Consider the following 26,038-nt stretch of genomic DNA (forward strand, 5'->3'; position numbering starts at 1 on the left):
ACCTGGTACAGATCGCCATGATAGGATCCCTTGCTACCTCCTCTAGACCCACCATAGGCTTGGGGAGAAAATCCATCTGTGGCAACAGTTCCTTTGATCTTTCTGCCTCCTTCGGGAAAGAAGAAATGACTGGGGCTTTCACAGACTGGGTAGTCGTGGTCAAGGTTGTCGTAATCGTGGCTAGAGCGGTGGTAGTCATAGGCCGGTGAGGCAGTGTAACCCTAGCTGAAGATTTCACTGTTGATGTAGCCGTGGACATCCACGGGGCAGTCGTCAACGAGACAGTCATCGACGGGATCGCAGATAGAGCTGTAACAAATGTCGTGAACGAGGCAGCTGTCGACAGGTTCGTGGACGTGGTAGATTGTAGTCTTGCAGACGGGGGATCTGCTTGTGAGACACTGAAGGTGTCACCACTGGTGAGGCCTTGTACATAGGCATCGGCAAGGACTATTGGAGCGCCCGCTTTGCGAGTTTCCTTTCTTGGTCTATCCTTCAAGAAAGGGCCATGTTTCGACGAGAGGGTCGGTATCTAAAATGACACCACCCACTGGTAGGCTTACCGTTGATGGGGAAGGCGAAGGGGAGCACGCATGCTCTGAAATGGGACCCACACCAGCAGCGGCGGCCCATGTCAGATCAGCAGCGTGGTGCTTAGCCTTTCTGTGGGCATCCAGTGAAGGAACATCCTCAGCGGATCTCAACCTCTTCCCTGAGGGAGAACGCTCCAAAGGTCGTCCGGACCTGGAGGGGGCCTGTGCATGCCCACAGACAGCGCCTGGAGCCCTTTGTTCCTTCAGCCAAGCCACCAACCTGCGGTAACAATGCTGCTTCGTCTTGGCAGGGAAACCTCTACAGATCTCTCATTTGTCCTCGTCGTGATCCGAATGCAGACGATAGAGGCCCCTTGTGTGCTGTGTTCAACATAGATGATCCTCAAGCCACATCTGGCGCAGAGCTTAAACAGACTCCACTTGCCTTCTTCCAACACGGCGAGGCACGAAGTAGGCCTCAACTAGGCCTTCCAAACTGGAAGAACGAAGATCCAACCATGTAGCGGTCCATCTTCACTGGCAACGGGTCCCTGCTGCAGGCACTGACCAACGGTCAGCAAACGAGAGAGGTTTGGACAAAAACAGAACAATGTTATCTGGGAAAAAACATACAAATAGGAAAATAGCTTGAAGAGCAACTCGAGAAGACTCCCAGCACTGAAACGTGCAGTAAAAATCTGAAGATGGACACTGGGGATGGGGCTCGGGGAGACGGTCGTCATTGGATGGGGTGCATTATGACCCAGACTTAAGTGATTGGTTAATGGGAGAAAGGCAGTTTTCAAGCTTTTAAAGCAAGACTACTTTCTTTCTTTTTTACCGAGGATTCCCGGCCTTACGATGTGGATGTGAACCCATGATGGAGAAATGGAGTAGGACATTGCTATTTTGAGAGGAGATGTGATGTAGTGCCATAGGCTACACGACATACGTGACTGACGGCACAGGGCATCTAGAAAAGTCATATGACCAATGTTAAAGATGGAAGGACCGAAACCATTAAAGTACAGTACAGTGCTAAGTGTCAAGCTGTCTGTTATCTTCATTACTGGTGTGAATGAGGCCTACTGACCAGAGACATAATAGAAGCATTTTCATAATCATGCCAATGGTTTGTATGGTTGTCTCCATTACTGGTGTGAATGAGGCCTACTGAGCAGAGACATAATAGAAGCATTTTCATAATCATGCCAATGTTTTGTATTGTCTCTTCTTGCAGTGAACAAGGTTGCAGTTTCTTATTGTTTTTTCATCTAAGATCATCATATGAATCTAACATGCAACATATAGCACTTACTGTTTAACGTTGTTGTAAAAACTTAAAGAAACCGCATACACTATTTCAGCTCATAACCAATTCTATGGCTATGAAGGCTTGTGTTTCAGCAAAATCTCATTACAAATTTCATTTTGCAGTCCTTCAAAAGACAGTGGAAGTCTGGTCACCCTCACCAGAGGAAAGAAAATGAAGCTTACTGCCTCCTACATGTTTCTGTGTCTTTACAGAAAAACAAATCAATTAATAAAAGCTAAAACTATCAGTTGGCTGTGTGTAAACTCGCAATGAAATTCGTTATTTATAAAACGTTACTGATATAATATGAGCAAGTGACCTGACGCTACGAATAATACATTTTTTTAAATTACAGCTTCATATGTGGTTTCACTAAAAATCATAATACAAGCTTTGCTACTAAGGTTGCCAAACAAGTAGAAATACATATATGAATGCATTCAAACTGGTCTACACCAACGTACGGCAACAATACTAATGTTTCACAGTTCGGACTGTGTTCAATCTCTATTCAATTAGCAGTTATTTCAAAGTGAAAAGTACTGTAGAAAAGGACTGTACACATTTTTGAATGAGTTCTCTATAATTCAACTAGCTTACCTGATCAGGTCCTGGACCCTAGTGTTAAAGGCCTCGGCCTGAGAGGGTTTCGTTTTTGCTTCCTGCGTTTGGATTTTAGGGGTGGCAGGCTTGTTAATTCCTTCAGGAAGACTGGACAGCAGACCCCCAAAGATCAATGAACACAAGCGCAGAAGCCCCGTTGTCAGCCCATCAAACACTTGCTTGTTCACACTTCTTCCTAAAATGTTTTCTTCTCCTGGGACATAAATCTGCAGCAAAGGAGAAATTGTTACTGAGGTCCGAATGATGGGCGGAAAAAACGTAACTGGACCTAAAACCATGCTAATAAATATCTGCACTATTGTAGAAACAGTCAACATAAAATATTTCTCACCAAAGGTAAAATTTAAGCGAAGAGGGCCTGTATTTGGAAATAAGCACAGGCAGGGTCGTTAACCTATAACAAGGCAAAACCACCCAAGTATTCTACCTAGAACTAGGATTAGGCTCATCTGTGATTTTGGAGTAGCTAGCACACGTCTCTTTTGAACACAGTGTTTAGGGCAAATTCTGGGTCACTGCTTAATGTTATTAGGCTTTGCGGAAGAGTACACCCCAAGTGTTCTAACGGTTTACAGCCCTATATGTTTCCTGAGTCTATAGCGGAGTAGAGGCGATAGTTGACATTCTTCAGAATCGTCTAAAATATACATTTTAAACAACAGATGAAAGCTGCATTGAAAAAATCAATTACTTACTCCTGGTAATGTTCCTTCTGAGGAATGATCTTCCCACGGATTCCTCATCTTATTCTGCATCAGCAGCATTATTTCAGAAACCTTTTTCGTTGACCAGGAGGTGCTGTACAGCTTTGGCGTCGAGGCATCGAGGGCCCTTGATACTCATCCGCCTTGGGGACATGATGTTGACGCTAATAAAAATGTTCGGCCCTTTGTCAGCTGTGTTGGGGCATTGTGTTTTGTACTCCTGAGACACCATGTCTTTTGCGGACCAGCATGGGCCATCCGGCAGAGAAGGAGAGACTTATATTATGTGAGGAACCTGAGGGAATCCTCCCTACTACTCCCCTATGGTCCTCCTCTCAGGTGGCCAGGGAAATGTCATTGCTCTTGGATCCCGACCCTGGGGGTGGATATGCGAGGGAGGATCACCTGGGTGGGGGGAACTTGGGGAGTGGGGAGAGGATGTCTTTGGGTGAGACATGGGATCCCCCTTTCCCTAATCAAAATTAACCCTACCTTCCCGTGCCTTTGTAGGCTATTATCAGTCTTTACCTATTTTACACACAAAATGCCACACAGCCATTTCCCTTTAAGACTGGGACGAGGAGGAGGCAAATGGGTGTTATGCACACTTCCACCCATCAACACTACTTTGGTACTGAGACGAGGAAGAGGGATGTGAAGAAGCACCATTGTAATCGCCAGGCATGTCCAGCTAATAGGCTTAACTAAGGTCAGGCAAATGTAGTGAAGGACTTGCATCTGCAACCATTTAACAAGCAAAAGGTGTATAAAATGAGAGACTGCCCAGCAGTAAGGTGATACCGGCCTGGAGAGAAGGACGGGGCTTGTAGAAGCGGAGCGGGCTGGAGAGTGGCCGACGGAAAGGATGCAGTGCGGAGCAGGAGAGTGAAAGAGACGCCAGGGCCAGAGCGGGCCGTGAGTGAGTCGAGGCACCTGCGGTCCTCCATGCCCTGTGTCCACAGCAGCTGTGGGACACTGAAGTGTCCTGATCACTGCAGGCCGCTGGTAGCTGCCGCAAAGTAAAAATAGAGCTGCATGCAGGAAGGTTCGAGGACGGTGAGTGCTGCTCGCTGGGGCTCCCATGCGATTAGAGCGGAGCGAAAGGAAGCCGGAGAGGAGAAACAAAATGCCAGGAGGAGCAGCGACATACCAATGAGTGTGAAGAAGGGAATACTCATACCGGGGCGCTGCAGGGGCTGGAAGCAGGAATGCTTAGATTCTGAACGAACTGAAAACTATTACAGTTAAGTTGGAAGAAACAATCAAGGGTTTTTGAATACCGAACAAGCTGCAATGCATTATCAGAACTTTTAAGAGTGCCATAAATATCATTGAATACCGAACTAAAGCAAAGAAGTGATGAACACATTTGATTACAGCACAATTGAAAACTAATGAGAGCTTTTGAACAAAGTGAAAAGCAAGTGATGAGCACTTATGAATAATGTGAAAACAAGATGGTGATAAAAGGGTGAACACCACAAAGTGAGTTGTGTAAGATACACGTTGTGGCATAGCCAAGTGACTGTCTAGGAGAACTTGAAATGAATGTTGACTAAGGACACCGGTTCAGAGAGGGGAAAACCTGTGTTGGCAAAAAGCCTGAAGAAAACGGAAAGCATAACAACATGCTAATGGTTATCGGATGCGTGACCTGTAATGGGTGGAACGTGTGGACCGACAACTTTGCCTAGACCGAGTGAACCCTGCATGTGGTGAGCCAAAGAAAGTAAAGAGAAAGAAGCTGTATTTTATGACAGTTGTTGAAGTGAATAGGAAATACAGAAATAAAGCAGTCTCTGTGAACTCTTGCAAAGCCTGAATGATTATGAACTTGAACTGGAACTGTTATTTGAAAGCCAAGAGAAAATTATTGTAGTTCTGAAACTGGAAGAACTGAATTCTTGGGTAAGGGAACCCTAAAACTTTGTAAACTGTGTTGAACTCTTGGGGAAGGGAACCCTGAGGCCTTTTTGGAACTGTGTTGAACTCTTGGGGAAAGGAACCCTGAGGGATTTTTTGAACTGTTTTGAACTCGGGGAAGAGGAAGCTGAAATTAAGCCAGGAGCTGGAAGAAGCTTGGTTTTATTTGGAATACTGTTTCCTTTGGTTGCAGACATCCCTACGCATTGTATATATTTAACTGCGAGGACAAGTATAGGTTTTGGACATAGAAGACAGACACACACTATTCTTAATTTTCTTTGGTTGTCCATGAAAATTTCAAATGAGGAAATGGCTGCATCTTTTTTTTTTTTTTTTAATAATGCAGGCTTTGGGGATTGGGGGCCACCACGCTCCCCACCCAGCTTACCTATTACCCTTGGCCCACACCTATTTTTTAAAAACAAATCCCAAAATTTCACAAAAAAGATACAGTCATTTCTCCATTCCAAATGTTATTGACGATCATTTCTGTGGATCGAGTTTTCTTTAGTTAGGGAAATCCCACCTTAGCACAGGGCAAGTTAGGCCTTACTCTATTGTTCTGTTGCCTGTGTCTTACTTCATGATGCCTCAATGGATAAGAAGAAAAAGCTAGGAAAAGAGACTGAAACTGCAAACTGAATTAAATACTATTCCATGTTATTGTTGGTTTAGGTAAAAAAAGGTTTTACTAAAATAGTTCTCTAAAACATTATTCACTTGTCATCTCATTCATTCATGCATACTCAATTCATACAAGATTCATACAAAGAAATGGGAGTGTTCTCCATACCAAAAAGGAGAAACAGAAAAAAGACCCTATTGTTTCTTTATTATTTCATCTGTGGAAAACATGTCCACAGAAAAACCTATTCCAACATTTTGCTAGTCGTAATAATACTACTATTGCTATTAGTCCACACAGTAAACTTTCAACTATAGGTGTCCTATATCGTAAGCAGTCATTTCTTATAGGACTTCCAATGTATGATAGTTTCGACAATAACAAGCATCTAGTAATTCCTTACAGATGGTTTGTGTGCGTCTTCTTCAGGATATGTGAACAAAATAGGTCAGTTTCTAATTTTCAATTTCTAAAAACAAACAAAAACTTTCTAGGTTAAAACCATGGTAAAAAAGTTTGCAGTTCATATCTCTTCCTCCTACAATTCTTCAACTTGTCTAATCTCTTTGCTTTTGGGGTAAATAAACCTCCAGTTTTAATATATAAAAAAACGAAAACACTGCTCATTAGACTAAAACCGATTAGTAATGTCCCAGGGCCGTTTTTACCTTTCTCAGACCCCTATGATGGTATCTTGGTGTAGAAGTCAAGCCCTTGAATATGTATTGATGGTGACCCCAGTGCTGTTCCTTTAGTTCGAACGCTGTAAACCCAATGATCGTTTTACTGCATTCTGTTCAAACAAAATGTACGTTTTGGGTGCGACATGGCATAGCGTATTGTTCTTTCTCTTTATCTATATTTTATCTTTAGATCCTAGATAATTCACGTACCTTTTGAAAAAGAGCGAACACTGAACGTGGAAACGGTCCATGACGCCTCTGGTTAGCTTCAATTTTCCGGAGCCGCCAAGCAAGGGCACGGATGTTTATGTTTCAAAAGCGACCTGGACGCATCTCATTCGTTTCGGTTTTCAGGAGCCGTCAAGCCCAGAAACACAGATGTTTATAATAGATGTAGGCATCAAGGACGAAATTACGTCCTGCACGCCAATCAAAATACAATGCAAACAGGACGGACGAAAACACCATTATTGTCCCTTTTCTATCTCAATGTATTTCATTAATGTTTACATCTATTTATGGGGAAATTTAGCCTGTTTGCCGGAACACATATGGACGAAAATATAGCCCACACGCTATTAAAATCCAAACAAAAATAGCATGGATGAACATAACAGCAACACATTGGAGAACAACTATTGCCCGCTTTTTATTTCGACACATTTCCTGAAATAGTCAGTTTTCCTTGATGCCTACATCTATTATAAACATCCATGTTCTGGGCTTGACGGCTACTGAAAACCGAAACGAATGAGAGGCGTCACGGACCGTTTCCACGTTGCGTGTTCGCTCGTTTTGAAAAGGTATGTGAATTATCTAGGACCTAAAGTTAAAATATAAATAAAGAGAAATAACAAAACGCTATGCCATGTCGCACCCAAAACGTACATTTTGTTTGAACAGAATGCAGTAAAACGATCATTGGGCTTACGGCGTTCAAACTAAAGAAACGGCACTGGGGACACCATCAATACATATACAAGGACTTGACTTCTACGACAAGATACTACCATAGAGGACTGAGAAAGGTAAAAATGGCCCTGGGACATTACTATTCGGCTGTAGTCTAATGAGCAGTGTTTTCCTTTTTTTATATATTAAAGCTGAAAAGTTTTTTTTTTTTTAAACTCTTTTTATTAGTGGTCACAGAGATACATAACACCATTACATCATCATACTACATGTACGAATGAATAAAAGAAAGAGGGAAAACAAAAAGCAAATTACATGGTATATATCCCCAAGAGTTGGAATGCCTACACATTTTCTTCGTCATCAGAAAGCATATCACACAGGTACGTTCTGAATGGTCCCCAAATATCTTTAGGTCTGCATGCCACTGGGCGAGTGAGGACAAATTGTTCTTCAGCCTCACTGACATAAGTCAATTCCCATAGGAAATGTCTCACGGTGGGTGGCGCCGTATTCTTGCATTGTTGTAAGATGCTTTTTTTGGCCACGGCACATGAAACATTAAATAATCTCCTGTTTTTTTCGGAGCACTTGCCTATGTCCCCAAATAAATATTTCTGCGGGGTCAATGTAGGTGGAATTTGCGTAATTTCTTCCAGGATGTCCGCCACCTCCCTCCAAAACCTAGCCACCATCGGACATTTCCAGTACATGTGGAACGAACCAGCCTGATCCATCTTGCATTTTGGACATTCACTGGGACTGTCAGGTACAAATTTGGCTATTTTGGCTAGGGTGTAGTGTAATCTGTTTAGAATTTTGAACTAGATCAGGCGTAATCCAGCGTTCAGGGAGATCTTCTTAGTCAGGGAACAGTACCTATCCCAGGTCTTATCATCTATGGGGACTTGAAGGTCCTGTTCCCATTTAATTTTGACTCGGTTAGTCGTGGGGGAGTGTGCTTGTATCGCAGTGTACAGACAGGAAATTCCTAAACGGTCTTCAGACGTTATCATCTGTATGCAAGGGTGTGTAGGAGGTTCATCAGGATAGGACGCCCAGTGTTCCTGAAAGGAAGATCTCATGCGATAGTACTGCAATGTCCTGAGTGGGCACCAACCAAGTGCCCCCATGATCGCCTGAAGGGTCACAAATTTCCCGTCAATAAACATGTCACCCAGTTTCATATCTTCATTGGGATCCCAGACCTCGCGTTAGCTGCTGTCATGTGTTGGCAGCATATCAGGGTAGTTCCAAAGGGGAACTTCAGGGTTATAGGGGGACAGCACTTCCAGTCTCCTAAATATAGCTCTCCACGCACCAACCGTGCAGCTCACCGGATTAAAGTCACACGTGTCTTTGTAATGCGTATCAAAGATTACGGACCGTATATTCATGAAGGAAGTGGTGAGTTCTTCTATCGTTACATGGGGGAGGGGGCCCTCGTCTTTATAATACCAGTATTTCGAGAATTGGGCTTGTGCAGTATAATGGTATAGTTCAAAGTCAGGTGCCGCTATGCCACCCGTGGAGTATGGCTCAGTCATTTTCCCCCATCCTATCCTTGGAGTCTTTCCATTCCAGAGAAAGGTCGCAACCATTGACCTAAGTTAATTAAAGAAGGGCCATCCCGGCCATATTGGGATATTCACAAACAGATATAATAGTTTGGGCAGAACTATCATTTTCAGAACCGCTACCCTGCCATACAATGATATCGGCAGGCAATCCCATAATAGTAGCTTAGTGGACAGGGCTTGTAAAGTGTTATCATAATTGTCTGTGTACAGCGTGCATTCTTCTCGAGAAACAAGTATCCTCAGATATCGAATGGTCTTCTCAGACCACTTCAGGCCGCATAGAGAACCGGGGCAGCCAGTAGCCGCTGTAAGGGGGAAGATTTCCGATTTGGCTGTATTTATGGAGTATCCCGAGTGTGCAGTGAATTCCTGTATCTCTGCCATAATAGGCGCAATGTTGTTTTCCGGTTCGCGGACATATAAAAGTGTGTTATCTGCATATAGGGAGATTAACTGAACAGCGCCCTTCAGATTGATACCCCTCTTTGAGTGTCTGAGCCTAATTGCAATCGCCATGGGCTCTATTGTCAAGGCAAACAATATGGGCGAGAAGGGGCAACCCTGCCTGGTACCCCAACCCAGCAGGAACAGATCAGATATGGATTGATTAGTTAATACTCGAGCCCCAGGTTCCATGTACAGCAGTTCCACATATCTAATGAAATTAGGGCCAATCCAAATGCTTCCAACACTGCTAACAGGTAAGCCCATGACACAGAATCAAAAGCCTTTTCAGCATCTAATGATATGGCAACTGAGCTCCTACCCGGGTTTATCTGGGCCATGATACCGAAAAGTCTACGAAGGTTGAGGGCAGTGGATCTAGTAGGGATAAAACCATTCTGGTCAGGGTGCACTAATGTAGGGACTGCCGGCAAAAGCCTACTGGCCAAAACCTTGGCAAATATCTTAGCATCTGTGTTGATGAGAGAGAGTGGCCTGTAGGATGACATGTCCTGGGGTGGGCGGCGCGGTTTAGGGAGCACAGTTATCAAAGCCTCTCTCATTGACGAGGGCAGTATTTTACACTGGAGGGCTTCCTCCCAAACCTGTAACATAAGTGGGACTAGTTCTTCGCGGAACTCCTTGTAGAATTCTGCGCCCAAACCGTCTGACCCTGGGGCTTTATTAGATGCCAGGTCCTTAATCGCTTCAGTAATTTCATCAGCAGTGACAGGCTGGTCAGGCCAGCCAGGACTCCTCAGAGAGTTGCGGCATCGTCAGCGTCTTCAGGTACGCCTTAATTTCAGTGACGGACTTAGTGTCCCTATTACTATATAGCCGTTGGTAGAAGTTAGCAAATTCATCATTGATCTCCTGTTCACTCAGCAGAATCTCACCACTCGATGAGTGTATACTAGTAATACGGTTGGGGTGTCTGTCTTGTTTCAGTAAATTGGATAGTGTCCTGCCAGCCTGTTACCTTCACCATATCTGCGGGCTCAGACAGGGGCCGCCACATACTGAATTTCCCTTGCAGCTAACCTGCCAAATTTCTGGAGATGTATCTGTATCCCAGCTAGTTTAACCCTATCAAGGGTGCGTGCATAAGCCTCCTCGAGCTTCCTTAGCTCATCTTCGGTATGGGTTAGGTCAGCTCTGACCCCCCTCAGAAGCCCCACAGATGTCCCCCTAGCCCAGACCTTAAGGGATTCCCAGACCGTAGAGCATCTATCAACGGAACCCATGTTGTTCTCGAGGAACTCCGCAATTTCCACGTGTAAGCCTTCCACCACTCCAGAATCGCCTTCAACCCCCCAGGCATTCTCCATCTTCCAAGCGGCCTGGGGCATCTATGAAACGCAACTTCAAGTATTACCGGGGAATGATCGGACAGAGTGCGAGATAGTATATCACATGGCTTCATTGCAGTAATCATGGCGGGGGATGTTAACCAATAGCCAATTCTGGATTCAGAATCATGAATCGAGGAATAGTATGTGTAGCCCTTTTCAAGAGGGTGCAGAACCCACCAGGCGTCCTCCAGGGAGAGCTGAGGCAGGATGTCTTTCAAAGGGAGAGCAGCCCTGCTAGGTGCCCTAGCGATTTTGCTGGATCTGTCTAATCCGGGATCCATAGCTACGTTGAAGTCCCCACCCCAAATTATATTAGGAACACCAATGGCAGAAACTAGCTGATATATATTTGTATAGACAGCTGGGTCATCAATGTTTGGGCCATACGTATTGACCAACAGGATCTGTTGTCCTGCAATCGATCCCCATACCAGAACATATCTACCAAGGGGGTCCGTTTTGTGACCTTCAGGCAGAAAACTCAAACTGGGGTGTATGAGCGTAACGCCCCTCTAGACTGAGAGGAGTAAGTTGTATAGAACCTTGACTTGCCCCAGGCCGGCAATGTGTATTCATTACAAGTATCCACAGCATGTGTCTCCTGCAGCATTACAATCTGAACACCATGTCTGACAATGTAGTTGCCCACTTTCTTAGTTTTTAATCGATTGTTCAACCCCCTTACGTTCCATGTCAGCAACTTAACCATCAATACGTGAGTAAGGTCTTGCATAGAAAGATTCGGATAACATCACCAACTGTTTCAGTGTATCTTGCATGTACCATAGCTCGTGTCAGGATCTCTAAGACCACTTGTTTAAACATTAACCCATAATCAACTTCCCACACAACTACCCCAGGGCAACGTACCATGAGGTGTGGCCATAGTCCCACTCCAAACCACAAGGTGTTATAACAGCAACAACCCATTTCATACCCTTTAACCAGCCCACCTCACTCACTGTCGCCCCCAACTTGACGATGTCTAACCCACAACTTGTGGAGTTTTCCAGGGGTAGTCATGTTGCCTCACATGACCGCCAACCCCGGCTCCCAGCAACACCACATCACAAACTATGGCTGTCTGTAATATCAGCTATCATCAGAGCATAAAAAACAAGGCCCTCTTTCACTTACTTCAGACAATTTGCAGATACCGTATATTTCAGTCAGCAGGACGGGGTCTATTGTTGGGCGCCGGTCTGTCCCCCCTGGGGGTAAGGGGTATAGAGGACTCAATGGAGGATAAGGCTTCAGCCGGATTTTCAAAAAAGTGAGCCCGCCCTGCAAGTTGAATCCTCATTTTGGCCGGGAACATTAGGGCATATGTGACCTGCCGAGCTTTAAGGAGCTTCTTAACTGGAGTGTCTACTTGCTTGGACAGAAGCGGAGAAATCCGGATATATATGTATTCGATTGCCCTCATAGAGCAGTGTACCCGCTTCCCTTGCCAAACAAAGGATTGTGTCTCTGTCCCTGTAGTTCAGGAGGCAAGCAATAATTGTACGTGGAGGGGATCCTGGCTTGGGCGCCGGTGCTAGGGTGCGGTGCGCTCTTTCTACCAGGAAATGTTCTGAGAGCGATTCCGGTCCAAATAAAGATCTAAACAGCTCCTCCACATGTTTTACCATTTGGCCCTTTCCGAAGGATTCTGCCATTCCGACCACACAGACGTTATTTCTTCTCGACCTGGACTCTAGATCCTCACACTTGGTCTGTAGCTTGCTCATCGTGTCTTTTATGCAGGAGATGTCCCGACTGTGGTGGGCAATAGTATCCTCGTTTGCGCTTATCCTGTTCTCAGTCTCAGTGACACGTGCACTTTGTTTGTCTATTCTGGCCTTCAAGGAGCCAATGGTGGCAACCTTTTCGTCCAGCTTGGTGTTTACAGCCAGAAACCCATTTTGGACCAGCGCAGCCAGTTTATCTTCTCGGTCCATCTCCTCCATTTCACCAGGCACATTTGCCTCAGGATGCACATCCGCCGTTATAGTATGATTTGACGTGCTGGTAAACGTGTCCATTGGTCCCTTCTTCTTGCAACCAGGAATTTTGGCCGTCCTGCCCGGTTCGCCCATGTCGCCGCCGAATCTGGAGTGTGTATTAAGTGAATTTCAGAGGAAGCGTATGGCAGTAGCTACAAGGGGCGGGTAGGGCTAGATGATAGCGGCCACAACGCAGCAGTCCAAAAGTGTGAGTCCGCAGCAAACGAAAGGGGCGTACCCTCCACGCGTACAGCGATAGGCAGTTCACAGAGCACACCCAGGCGCTTCCACTGGTTTTGCAGCGCAGCCAGGTGCATCCAAGCAGGCAGGGCGCCCAGAGAGAGGCAGCAAGCAGCAGCCCGACAGCCCAGCCACACCCACAATCAACAAAGATAGCAATCCAGCAGGGTATGTGATGTGTCTAATTTGAACGTGTGTGGCGGTCTGTAGGTCTCAAACGGTGTCAAGAGCCCAGGATATCCGCAGTTACAAAGCAGCAGGTTACCCGTGTAGGGCCGTATTACTCGAGTGCACTGTGTCTTCCCACGTGTACAGCACTGAGTGAGCCTCACCGTATTCCCAGGCGCCCCATCCAGCACACAGTGTTACCGGGTGTATCTAGGCATACAGGGTGCACTGGGCAAGTCCGCAGGGAGGTCGCAGGTGGTTATGCAGCACCCAACACAATCAACAGGGTGTAATCCGTCGGGCCAGCGGGCACGGTTGCTGCAATCATACGGATTATTTATAGATATGGCAGGAGTCGTCCGCACCGAACGGGAACGATAATCCCACACAGTTAGCAGAATGAGTAACGTGTCCAATATGAATCGTGGTCCGGCCGAACACTGCAATGCTCATATAATGAATTGTATTTAGTTTGTGTGCATTTTAATGATCTGCCCGACAGGGTGCACAGCGCGCAAAAGTATCACAACAATAGGGCGCAGCGGCCGAACAACACACCTCACCTCCAGGTCCCACGCTCGGCCGTCGCTTACTGGATCCGCAACGTGTCTTTCTCAGGCCAACGTGCGCATGGGACCCGCCAAGCCGTTCTCGGGGGGAGGAGGGCGGTGCGCACTCTGCCGGCTGGTACCCAAGGGCTCAAGAAGAGCCAAGCATCCGAGCAGGTCCCAGGCACCTCCACGCACCAATATGCGAAACGAGCAGGACACGCAGCAGGGTAAGGAAGGGATCCAGAGCGCAAGCCCCGCCCAGCTGCGGCCCGCAGATCACTGCAGTTGCAGCTCACGAGTGAATCCTCCTGGTGCCGCGAGTCGGCCAGCCCCAGTAGCACGCGTCAGCCGATTTCACACGGCTAAATCTCTGGGCTCCGACATAGTCGCGTTCCCAAACCCCCGCCAGCCGAGGGCGGACCAACAGGCAGTTGTTTCCGCAAGTTTGCAATGTTCTAGACGGCCTGGGAGCGGATCACTGGCACAGGATATTGTGGCATTGCAGGAGCGACGGGATCAGGCAGCCATTTCCTCCGTGTGCAACAGCGCCCCCCGAAAAGGTTTTTTAAACACATGTTCAACTAATTCTTAAATAGATTCGCATTTTTCTACCCAGAGCAGGGACCCAAATGGTGGTTTAGAGTGTTGGAAGATTTTACGGAATGGGAGGACTTCCCCTTATTAGACATCTAAAACTTTTGGCTCAATTGTAAAAGAAACCTCCCAAGGTAGACATAAGACATTTTTCGCTCTAATTTAGACTATTTGAAGATAGTATATGAGCTTGTTTTGCTCTAAACATTTGCTATATCTATTTATAGATACGGCCTAATGAGAAGAGAGCAATTTGATCTTAGAAGATTGGAAACAGCACATTATCAAAAGAAAAGGACTATATAACTACAAATTCTAAGGTAAACAAATTAAGTAACTCTATTGCATTGTTAGTTTACACGACAGAGTCCCTCAAAAGTGTGTTGCCATCTGAGTGTTTGAGCAAAATTAGGGGTGCTCCCCTGGACCCTCTTGGGCAAACATGATTGATTGAACTTTAGATGTGATCCATCTTATTTATAGACGTAAAATAGGCTGTTTTGAAGCACCATTGATTCTAAAATGAGTTAGAAACAATGGCTTTATTCTCCACATGCAAAGAAATCTGAAAATTGGGTAAGAGTAACTAAATGGAGGTTTATTTACCTATAAAGCAAAGAAATTAGACATATTGAAGAATTGTAGGAGGAAGATATATGAACTGCAAACTTTTTAACATGGTTTTAACCTAGAATGATTTTGTTTGTTTTTAGAAATTGAAAATTAGAAACTGATCTATTTTGTTCACATATCCTGAAGAAGACGCACACAAACCATCTGGAAGGAATTACTAGATGCTTGTTATTGTCGAAACTATCATATATTGGAAGTCCTATAAGAAATTACCGCTTACAATCTAGGACACCTATAGTTGAAAGTTTACTGTGTGGACTAATAGCAATAGTAGTATTATTACGACTAGCAAAACGTTGGACTAAGTTTTTCTGTGGACATGATTTCCACGGATGAAATAATGAAGAAACGATAGGATCTTTTTTCTGTTTCTCCTTTTTGATATGGAGAACACTCCCCTTTCTTTGTATGAATCTTGTATGAATTGAGTATGCATGAATGAATGAGATGACAAGTGAATAATGTTTTAGAGAACTATTTTTGTAAAACCTTTTTTATCTAAACCAACAATAAAATGGAATAGTATTTAATTCAGTTTGCAGTTTCAGTCTCTTTTCCTAGCTTTTTCTTCTTATCCATTGGACATCACTCCTTTTTGATTTATCATAGTACTACCCCAAGATGTCCATGAAGTAGGGGTTGCCACCTTTTGATGATTTTTGGTTACGTCATGATGCCTTCAGAAAAAGCAGTTCGCTCTTTGATTTGAGGCACAGGTTGGGAGGGCTTTGATGAATGTGTGGGAGGAATATCCATCAGAAATAACATTACAAGAGGTAAGTCATTTTCTCTTCTAATCATGGATTGTGTCCCAATGGATTCCTCATTTTAGACTCCCATAACAGTGTTCTTCAAGGAGGTGAGAAAGAGAGTCACTTTCATCATAACCCCTTTACAAAACATTTTGTAAGACTGCTCTGCTGAGTCGGGCTTGCTGGCCATCCCAGGTGTCTAGGCAATATTGCTTAGCGAACGTGTGGAGGGAAGACCACATCGTTGCTTGGCAAATTTCCATGGTAGGTAATCCCTGCTACTGGGCTGAAGAGGTTGCCTCTCCCCTAGTAGAGTGTACCCTAAGTCCTTCCGGGACTGATTTGCTTGCTATGTTGTAACATATCGAGATCACTAATACAATCTATCTCGAAATGGTCTGCTTGGCAATTGCTTTCCATTGCTTTCCCCATCCAATCTATCCGCCAAAAAGCTGGTCCTCTACTCTGAATCTTCTTGTTTTTGCAATGTAGAAGTTTAAAGCCATATTACAATCCAATATGTGTAACCACTCCTCTCCCTTGGAAGGATGAGGAGGGTAAAAAGCCAGAAGGTTAATATTTTATTTTAAGTGAAATTCCGACATTACCTTTGGAAGGAAGGCTGGACGGAATTGCAGGGTCACCTTATGCCTGGTGAAGATGGTGGAACGTGGTTTGTACGGTAAAGCATGGAGCTCATTCGCTCTGCAAGCTGAAGTATTGGTGACCAGGAAGGCTGTCTTCCAGGAGAGAAGACTTAGCGGGCAAGAGTGCATTGACTCAAATGGTGTGCCTATTAAAAAGGTCAGCACCAAGTTCAGGTCCCTCGCCGACACCACAAAAGGTGTTGGAGAAAACTTGTTTGTCAGCCCCTTGAGGAACAGCATGACAAAAGGTACTGTAAAATAGATTTGGTGTTCTTTTGAAAATAGAGAGCCCTGCTAAGTCTCTGCGAGCTGTAGCCACCGAGAGACCTTGTCTCACAAGATGTAACATAAAAGAAAGTACTGCAACAATGTCACATAACAAATGAGCCAACTCCTTGGATCTACACCAACTGAAACATTTCTTCCATCTGCAGTGGTAAAGAGCCTTTGTTGCTGGCTTTCTCACCGCAACACCTCCATGACATCTTCTAGATGGTCCCAATCTCTGTACCTTATGCTCTCAGTAGCCAGGCATTGAGTTTGAGGGCACGGACATTGGGGGTGGAGGATCAGACCTCCTTCGTGCGTGAGAAGGTCCGCTCTTTTTGGGAGGCATAGTGGAGAGCAGATGGCCAGAAGGTCTGGGTACCATGTTCTCCTGGCCCAATAGGAGGCTATCAGGATCATGTTTGCGCCGAACTTCCTCAACCTCACGATGACATGAGATATGACAGGTCTCGGTGGGAACGCATATAGCAGTAAAAAATTCCACTACACTACGAAGGCATCCCCCAGAGCTCCTCTCAGGAAATTCCCTGGAGAAGAACAGCTTGCGCTTCTTGTTGAACCTGAATGTCAACAGATATACTCAATGGGTTCCCCAGTGGGTGAAGATCTCTACAGGGACTTCCTGGCATAGCCCCCACTCGTGGGAGACCGAACCATGTGTGCTCAAGGTATCCACCAACTTTTTTCCTTCCCGGCTAGATGAATTGATGACAAGGAGATTTGTCATTGCAACACCCAAAACCTGAGTTGCATTCCCTCTCTGCACAGTAGTAGTGACCCTATGCCGCCTCTCTTGTTGAGGTAGTACATGGCCACTGTGTTCTTTGCCATTATCAAGCCCCTCTTCCCATGTATCAAGGCCATAAAGGCTCTCCATGCCAGTCTGATTGCCCTCAACCCCAGATGGTTTATATGGAGTTTCGCTTCTGCTCTGGACCACAGTGCACTCACCCTGAGTTCATTGGGGTGCACGCCCCAGCTCTTCATTGAAGTACCCATCACTATTGTCACAGCCGGCCACAGTTGCCAAAAGGGTTCTTCCATCATGTATTCTTTGCAGGACCACCAAGGAGATCCTGTGAGATCCTGGTCAGGACATATATAGCAGGTCTGTCATGTTGCCCGAGAACTGTGACCACTGTGATCTGAGGGCCCATTGAAGGGATCTCATTCTCAGTCTGGCCTCTGGCTCTAGTAAAATGCTGGATGCCATGAGACCCAGCAACCTTAGAAAGTCCATGGCTGATAGTGCTTAGGCATTTTGGAATTTGCAGACCATCTGCTGGATGTTGGTAGTTCTGTCCTCAGGAAGAACAGCCTTGTATGTGTCCAGGACTGCATTTGTGAAGGTGGCATGTCAGATTTCTTTAAGTTGAGGGAGAGGCCCAGTCTGTGCAGGAAATGGCAGACATGGTGTAGATGACCTTGGCACTGCTCTTTTGAATGGGCCCTGATGAGCCAGTCGTTCAAGGGAAGCCATGAATTCCCTTCCTTCTCAGACTTCCTGCCACCAACAACAACAGCTTGGTGTAGACCCTTGGAGAGGAAGTGAGTCCGAATGGCAGACCCTCATACTGGTAGTGCACATTGCCAATCATGAATCTCAGATATTTCCTGTGCTTGGGATGTATCAACACATGGAAGTAAGCATCCCTAACATCCACCAGCCAATCCTGGTGCTTCAGAGCCTGGTGTATCTGTGAAAGGGTTACCATCTTGAACTTGTGCAAGCACCACAGATCCAAGATGGGGCAGAGTCCTAGGTCCTTCGTTGGGATTAAACAATTTAGCAATAACATCCTTGATTCTTTTCCGCTAAAGCCACAGACTCTAAAGCACCTTTCCTTTCTCTAGCAGGGAAGAAATCTCCTGCTAGAAAAGCAGGCCTTGTGGTTTTGGAATCAGGTTGAGGGGAGTACAGGCAGGGGGTATATGATGAAAGGCAGATAGTACCCTTGCAAGACTATCTGTCTGACCCACATATCCGAAGTAATGGCTTTCCATTCTTCGTAGTAGTGGGTTAGACGCCCATCCACTGGAACAAGAATAGGAAGGCGACAGAGGATGACTGACTTGCTTGGCCCTACTCTCTTTTGCAGGTCGTTATGAAATCTTCTTTCTCTGGAGGCATGTTGACCTCTTCCTCTTTGGCTGAAAGACCCATAGTAATGAAAGGGCTTCTTCCATGCTGGCATATGTGCCTGCAATGATTGCTGATGAATTGCTACCCTCAATGATTTTGCAGCCGCCTTGGAGGATTGCAGTTGCTCCAAGATGTTGTCAGCTTTTGCACCAAAGAGGCTTTGCAGTAATTTGGCTTGCACATAAGGTACAAAGCCGGACTTTCTCAGCCATGAGAAGTGTCTCAATACTGAACTGGTTCCTATTACAATTTCTTGACAATCAGACTTGTCTAAGCCCAATTGCAGAGCTTGGAACATCACATCCTTGCCAGCAGCTATGATGTTGAGGAAGCTCTGGGATATATTTGGCTGATTGTTCTATAACTGACCAAAAAGTATGGGTGTCCTTGGCCAGTGTGCAGGAGGAGTTCACTGCCTTGAGGGCCATTCTCCATGAAGCAAAGATTTTCTTTATTTTTTTATTTATCTATTTCTATAGCACCTACATCCCAACCACCTTTCTGTAATGCCTATCTGGGGGAAGGATGTATCTGCAGAGGACGTGGCTCATGATGTGGCAGCCTGGACCACTAAGCTCTCCGGGCTAGGGTGCATAATTAAAAAGTCCAGATCCGAAGATGGTATGTACTTCTATGATAGATTACTCCTCACTGCTGGCGCCGAGCAGACCTTCTGCTACAGCTCCATCAGGGGGTCTCTCAGGGCTGCATGAAATGGAAAAAGTGGTTCTTTAACCAGACCCTTGCCAAGAATAACCAGCAAGGTCATATTCTGTGACCACCTCGGAAGGGAGTCTGCAAACTAGGGCCTCTGTGACCTTACCCATGTATGCTGCATTGGGGTGTACACAGTGGTACTGCTGGTTTAGATCACTCTCAAGGAGGTGTCCAGCTCATTTGCCCCTTGGAGATTTGTAGCGAGGTCCTGCAACATGACAACCTCTGAGAATAGCTCCTCAGGTGGATCAGTGAGCCCCATGGGCTCTAGTCGAAAAGGGACCTCATTCCCTTCATCCTTTTTTTTTTTTCAAAGAAGGGCATGGAGTCTGCCTTTAGTGCATAACACAGCACGGACGGGTCATTGAACTTCGACGTTGATGGGCCTTTTCATAAGGGCGTGATTCGGCTTCGAAAAACATCGATACGGACGTGGCCGTCAACGACGATGGGGCTTTCGCGTATCTGACAGACATCACGCTCGGGTCTTTTGGCGCACTCGAGTGCCTGCCTGCTTTACCTGCTCGGTGGGCTTCAACTCTTTTTTTAGTCTTCAGCTCCGTAGAGGTGGTCGATGGGTCTGCCTTTTGAAAGATATCCAGCATTTTTAGCCTGAACTGTTCGCACTTCTCTGAACAGTCACATTTAGATAGGAACGTTACCTTTTCTAGTGAGGAGTCCAAAGAGGAGTGACTACTTCTCCTTTGATTTTTCTTCAAAGAAGAGAAAAATATCAGTGATGGGGATACCTCTGGAGTGAGACCGCTTATGTCTTCTCAACTTTCTTTTCTCTGAGAGTCGCTCAGTCGACTCGACCTGCTTGTCCTCGGACGAACATATCTTTGAAGGTGTTGTAGTCTGGGTCTTGGAGGAAGACCACCCAAGCTTCAATTTTGAGCACCTCTCCTCTAATGCCTTTGATGTCATGAAGTGGCAAGACCCTCAATTGTGCGTCTCGATATCTACCTGAGACACCACAGGCATAGCCTGTGAGGATCTATTAGCGACATTGTTCTGTCACAGTCTTCACAGCGCTTAAGGTCTAAAGGCTTTGGCACTGACAATGTCTTGAATATTTAGTATTTGTTCAGAAAAACAACGTTTCCTGAGGTGTTCCGATGTTTGCATGCTGAGCATGCGGAAAAAAAGAACTGAACTCACAGGGCGTGGTGCTGTCTATTTGTATCAATGTCGACATCACATCCGGAACTGAGATGATGAGCTAAAGCCACTTAAAACCCACTGGTGGACGAATTTGTGCTGATGCCGCAGAATATATCAAACATGAGGAATTTGTGTGAGGACACAATCCATTAGAAATTAGCATTGTGAAATAGATTTCTTGTAAACTTTGAACTAACTGGTTAATAACAATGATACAAATAAGAATATCAGGCTTTATGTAGCATTTTATGTCAGGTTCTTCTCACTTCTAGGTGCTATTACAATACCTATTATTACCCATTCCAGAGATACCTGCTGTGGCATAGCCACAAGTGAAGTCCTCACTAAGTGCGTCCCAGTTCTAAAAATGGAATTCGTTTACAGTGGGTTTTATATACCACAACAAAAACTCCACAAAATCCCAAAAATGATGGTAGAGAATGGTCTCACATTCTCAGGGAATACCTTCTCCACGATCACGTCAGTCTGATAAATAGTGCCTCTGCAAGGCCCTCAGAGCTGCCTTTCTGTGCACTGTACCCAAATAACTGATACGAAAGAAAAGTTGGTAATGGCCTCCTGGCCCATAACTTGTCCAAGGCTCTGGTTTCATGGAAAAAAGACAATCAGGAGTTTCAACGTCACTTTCTCAGTCTTTGGGCCACTGAGCATGTTTCTCAGGTATCGAATTCCAGGGGTCCATTGGAGAGACATGGAGATCTGGAGGAGCCGGCCTGCACTGCTCCCAGACTGTCTCTGCACCTGTATTTCACCCAGAGCATCCATATCTTTATTTTACCATATTGTAAGCTCTCTTTCTCCTTGTTTGATTTCACTGACTTGAACCTCCTCCCTCTCTGTGCCTGTCTCGGACTGACCTGATCCACTGGAACCTTCTCAGTGTGTGCAGAAGTCCCAGGTACCAGATGCTGCAAGCAGTCTTCCATGAGGAATGGACCTCACAATGTTGCTCCACTGGAAATGACGTTGACTTCAAAATCAAACGGACAATGGATTTCATTACCCAGGCAACTGAGATCTTGCAAACTGACTTTGCTCCTTGATGCTTCGTTGGAACCATGTTGTTTACATCCGGAAGGATGCTTTTCTCACTCTGTTCTGTTGATGTATTAGAGAACAATGGTGTCCTCAATGAGGGAGAGTCTCCCCAGTGAAGAGTACACTTTTGATCTGGACTCTGAAGCCGCACCACAGGGCTTCCCCACAGGTGCAAGGCAGTATAGACAGAGGAGAAAAATCACTCTACCATCTGCACATTACACTTTATACTGTGCCCATGTATTTTGTGTGATTACAAATTATCATCCAACTTCATATTGTGCCTTTTCATGTGGTACACACCTCTTTATTGCAGGTAAAGCTATACTAAATCCTTGGGCCTTTTTGGGTAATTTAAGGAGCCAGGAGTAAGACTCGGACACAAGCGCATTGTGGTGGTTGGTAAAGACATTTACTAAAGTAAAAAGAGGGTTGGAGAAAAGTCCTGTCTCGTCCTAACTATATGTGAGGTTTCCCTGACGCAACAAAACTAAAGGATGTGTCAGAATGTCCAAAGCACAGTTCTCCGTCCTGTGTCCAAATCCTAACCTGACCCTCACACGCTAAACTCAAGATAAAGTGAAAAGGGAAATAGTCTTTCAACTGGTCGTCTGCAGCTCTTTTTCAAAGTTCCAGGATAAAGCTCCAAAAGGTGCAAAAGGAAATAAACAACCAAAGTTCCACAAATCTCGGGAGAGGATTCCCTTCCCCTAAGTTTCTCAGGCTCTTAAAAAAGTTCACAGTTTCAAAGGGGTATCGGTCTTCACTTGATCTCTTTCTCACTTTCACAATTCACAATGCCAAGAAATTATTTCTCTTCTCTTGGCTCCTCAGAGTTTCCCAACAATATCAGAGAGAATGACTCCCTCTCCGGTTCCATGTAATAATATCCCGCCAAAAAATGTCTCCTGACAAAAATGTTGCCGTTTTTTGCAGAGACATTATTACATTGAACATGCGAGGGACAACCCTGCAACCCCCAAATTATTATTTTTTTTAACAAGGGGAGCAGGGGACATCCCTGCAACCCATCCCCATACATAATGTCGCCATATATATGTCGCCAATGACCTTTCTCTGCAACATTATGTATGGGGACATTACGTACGAGGACATTATTACCTTATACCTCCTTCCTCTGGTTACAATGTTCACAGTACACAATTTCCTATTCCCTGGGGAATGACTGCCTTCCCCTTGTCATAATGTTCACAGTACGAAGAGGCTGCCCTTCTCTTGGCAAACACAATCTCCAATCACTGGGGGAATGCATCCCTTCCACTAGTCGTAATGTTCAAGTTTCAACTCCAGGGGGGAATGACTCTCTTCCCTTGAATTTCACACACTCAAGAGGATGACTCCCTACTCTTGATCTCCTCAGTTTAAATGTATTATTTTGCTAAGCATGAAATTGAGTCCCAGACCATCCTATGTCAGTCTGACACACTCCCCTCCTTTCTTTCCAAACACTTATCTTAACACAATTGAGTGCAGGTCCCAGACTTGCATCAGTTTGCCTGGTGTACCCTCCTGCCAGAACTTTCTCAACAGGCTCACTTGCATTTGGGTGCGGATCCCAGACTAGCAATCAGGTTGCCTGGTGTAATCTCCTGCCAGGACTTTCTCAATTTGTAACAGTTCACACTTTTATATTTTCTTCCCTCAACCATTGGGTCCTTCACCTACTTTCACTTGCTTCATTCAACAATTGCATTGGCATCCTTCACCCCTGCTCGAGTTCACCCAGTTCATGCAATTTTTCTTCAATGGTGTGCAGTGTATGCCATGAAGCGCTCCGGCATCCCAACTCCCCTTTCCACCATGAGTTTTCACAACACATTGTGCTGTAATGATTGCAAGATAATTCTTCAAATGTTTATTAGGACAAACTTATTTTATAATTTTAGAGGCTGCCTCTTTAGCACATGGGTATTCATTTTAATAATTCTCTTTATTTTCTATTTCTTTTTTATTTTTTATTTGTTTTTATTTTTTATTTAGCTTATGGGTATTTATGAATATTTTGAGAGGGCAGAGGTTTAGAGATAATGACCTCATAACCTTACCTACTTTCCCAATGGGTGTTCCAGCCGAGTTCGGTTTTGCTGCAAACCAGCCCCAGCCCTCAGCTGGTTTTTAGGTGCCTGTGGAGTGGAGATTTAACAGTGGCATGCAAGGTATGGTATGACAACCAAAACACTGCGCTAAAACGAATGGTTGATGATATTGCTGAGCAATGTTCACTAACTGTAAAGCCTAAATGTTCCAATGTGGCATGTTCGCTGTTGGGGGCTGCTCCAGGTCACCGTGCAGCCCCATATTCAGGTCGGGGGACACCCGACAGGACACACGGATGTGCAGCGCTCATGTGGCCGACGCAAGGGTGGGGATCACCTCACCCGCTTCTGGACACCGGAGCTCCACAAGTGGCCGGGAGTACCCTGCGCACCACGGCTCCGGCTCTGGGGGAACCCAGGCCGGGGTCGCCACCCCAGCCTGCCTCACATGGCTGGGGGACACACAAGGATGGCGTTGCCCAGCAGGGGCACCGTCCGGACGGTGTTGCCCGGCAGGGGCACCGTCCTCAAGCTGGGACCCGTCCTTGGGCCCAGCGACCACAGCGCAGCGCCAGCATGGCGCGTAAAAAGGACAACACCGGAGCCTCAAGATGGAGTGACTGGCGAGCCGGAAGTGGCTCGCTTCTTTTATTATGTTGGTCACGTGGCTACTGCCACGTGACCCATGACAACATCCTGGGAGCTTCCATGCTCCCAGGGGTTTACTTTGGAACATTCGCCATCCCTTTTCTAGCTCTAGAGTTGGTATGGTATGGTATTGTCTATTTATATAGCGCCTATACAAAGGCAACTGTTTCAAAGCGCTCAAGGAGGGTAGGAACAAGGGTAAAAAAACAAACAGTCGCTCAGAGCCCTTGAAATTCAGAGGCGATAATAGTCTGCACAGGCAGAGTAAATGAGTAAAAAATACATGTAACAGTTTGGGAGATAGCAAATAGGCCTGGCAGCAATTCTGCAGTTTTAAGAGTGCAATTAAGGGGTGAAGACAAGGGAGAACAGACATACGATCTTCAGGCGAGGTGCGTGCGGATAGAGCAAGTGCACAGAGGGCCACAGTGGGGGGATGGGGAGGTCAAGTTCTCCCGATAGGTTGAGACTGGGGTAAGTGCAGAGAGAGCCACTCAAGTGCATTGAGTGTGGGTGAGGTATAAGGCCCTGAGGCAAGTGCGAAAGAGGAATGGCGGAGGTGTCGGGGACCAGTGAGACTCTGAGGTACACCCAACGGACGGCCAGGCAGCATGCTGTAAGGAAGAGGAGGGAGAGGGAAAACAGAACTGGGTTAGCTGGGTTGAGGGATCATATTGTAGATAAGATGATGGTTACATAACTTCCAATGTGCAGATGTATACAGTAGAACGATAATTATAAACCATCTTCCCTCGTGAAATAGAGGATATTGTTACGCTCACCTGGCTCCCACAGGGGCGTTGGCCGGTCCCCGAAAAGCTGCGGTCTCCACCAACGTGATGCGCAGTGCAGAGATGACAGACTGGACTGGCCCTCCTAATCTCGTCTGCTTAATCCGTAGAAGTATTCTCCTGCAAGTGGAGAGAGGAGTTTAGCCACCCGTGGATTCTAGCGATGGCATCCTGCTGTTCTCCCCACTAATCACCTCCGAAATTCCCTTTCAGTAATCTCACTTTATAATCTTGAAAGATGAGCTCTCCATCCTGCGTAGATTGCAGGGGCGCGTAGATCCCAGTTACTTCACTGGTTCGAAGGCGTTAGGAGAGTTCCGGATGAGTATTGACTCTGAGGTTCCTGGCGAGGACCAGTAAGTATAAAGTTCATAGAGTTCAATATGTCCGACGTTCACTCTTGTCCCATTCCTATCTTATCTTGCAGCTGAGTCCTAGAGAAGTTGGTCTCGTGGCAGCTGATGGCGTGCAGGTAAAGTCTGTATTACCCGACGCTGTCCGGTAAATGATGCATGTATTTAACGTGTTGTTTTCTCTCCGTTTACAGGTGCGGCGTATGAGGAAGTGGAGAGTTAAAGAATTATGCCTCCGGTGGTAAATCAGGTAAGTCTATGGTGGTAAAAGAGATTGTATTTGTTTGCTCTCTCTGCTCACCTTGTTGTTTCTTTTTGTCCCCAAGGTGCCGGAGTTCGGTGAAAAAATGATGGAGGCAGCGCCGAATCGAAAGATGCTGTGAGGACTGGCGAGTGTTAGGCAGAAACCTGTGCAGTTCCCTTAGGGACCACTGCAAAAGATTTAAGACTGCAGGTGTTGGCAGTAAACCCACTTGGTAGCAGTCTGCACCACCCAGATTTACCTGGTAGCTGTGGCTGAGCAGTCAGACTTCCCTCAAGAAGAGTTAGG

General features: G+C 45.7%; 1 protein-coding gene across 5 annotated transcripts in view; it reads right to left on the minus strand.

Moving 5' to 3' along the window:
* SCAPER (S-phase cyclin A associated protein in the ER) overlaps positions 1 to 26,038 on the minus strand; it is a 4,210,252-nt gene that overhangs the window by 530,246 nt on the left and 3,653,968 nt on the right. For all 5 annotated transcript variants that reach the window (XM_069624455.1, XM_069624453.1, XM_069624454.1 and 2 more), the window contains one exon: positions 2,449 to 2,678. In XM_069624455.1, coding sequence (XP_069480556.1) covers positions 2,449 to 2,678 — 230 coding nt within the window. The remainder of the gene's footprint in view (positions 1 to 2,448; positions 2,679 to 26,038) is intronic.

The sequence above is a fragment of the Ambystoma mexicanum genome, chromosome 11 (assembly GCF_040938575.1).
Source record: "Ambystoma mexicanum isolate Mex_15411 chromosome 11, UKY_AmexF1_1, whole genome shotgun sequence".
Taxonomy (NCBI): Eukaryota; Metazoa; Chordata; class Amphibia; order Caudata; family Ambystomatidae; genus Ambystoma; species Ambystoma mexicanum.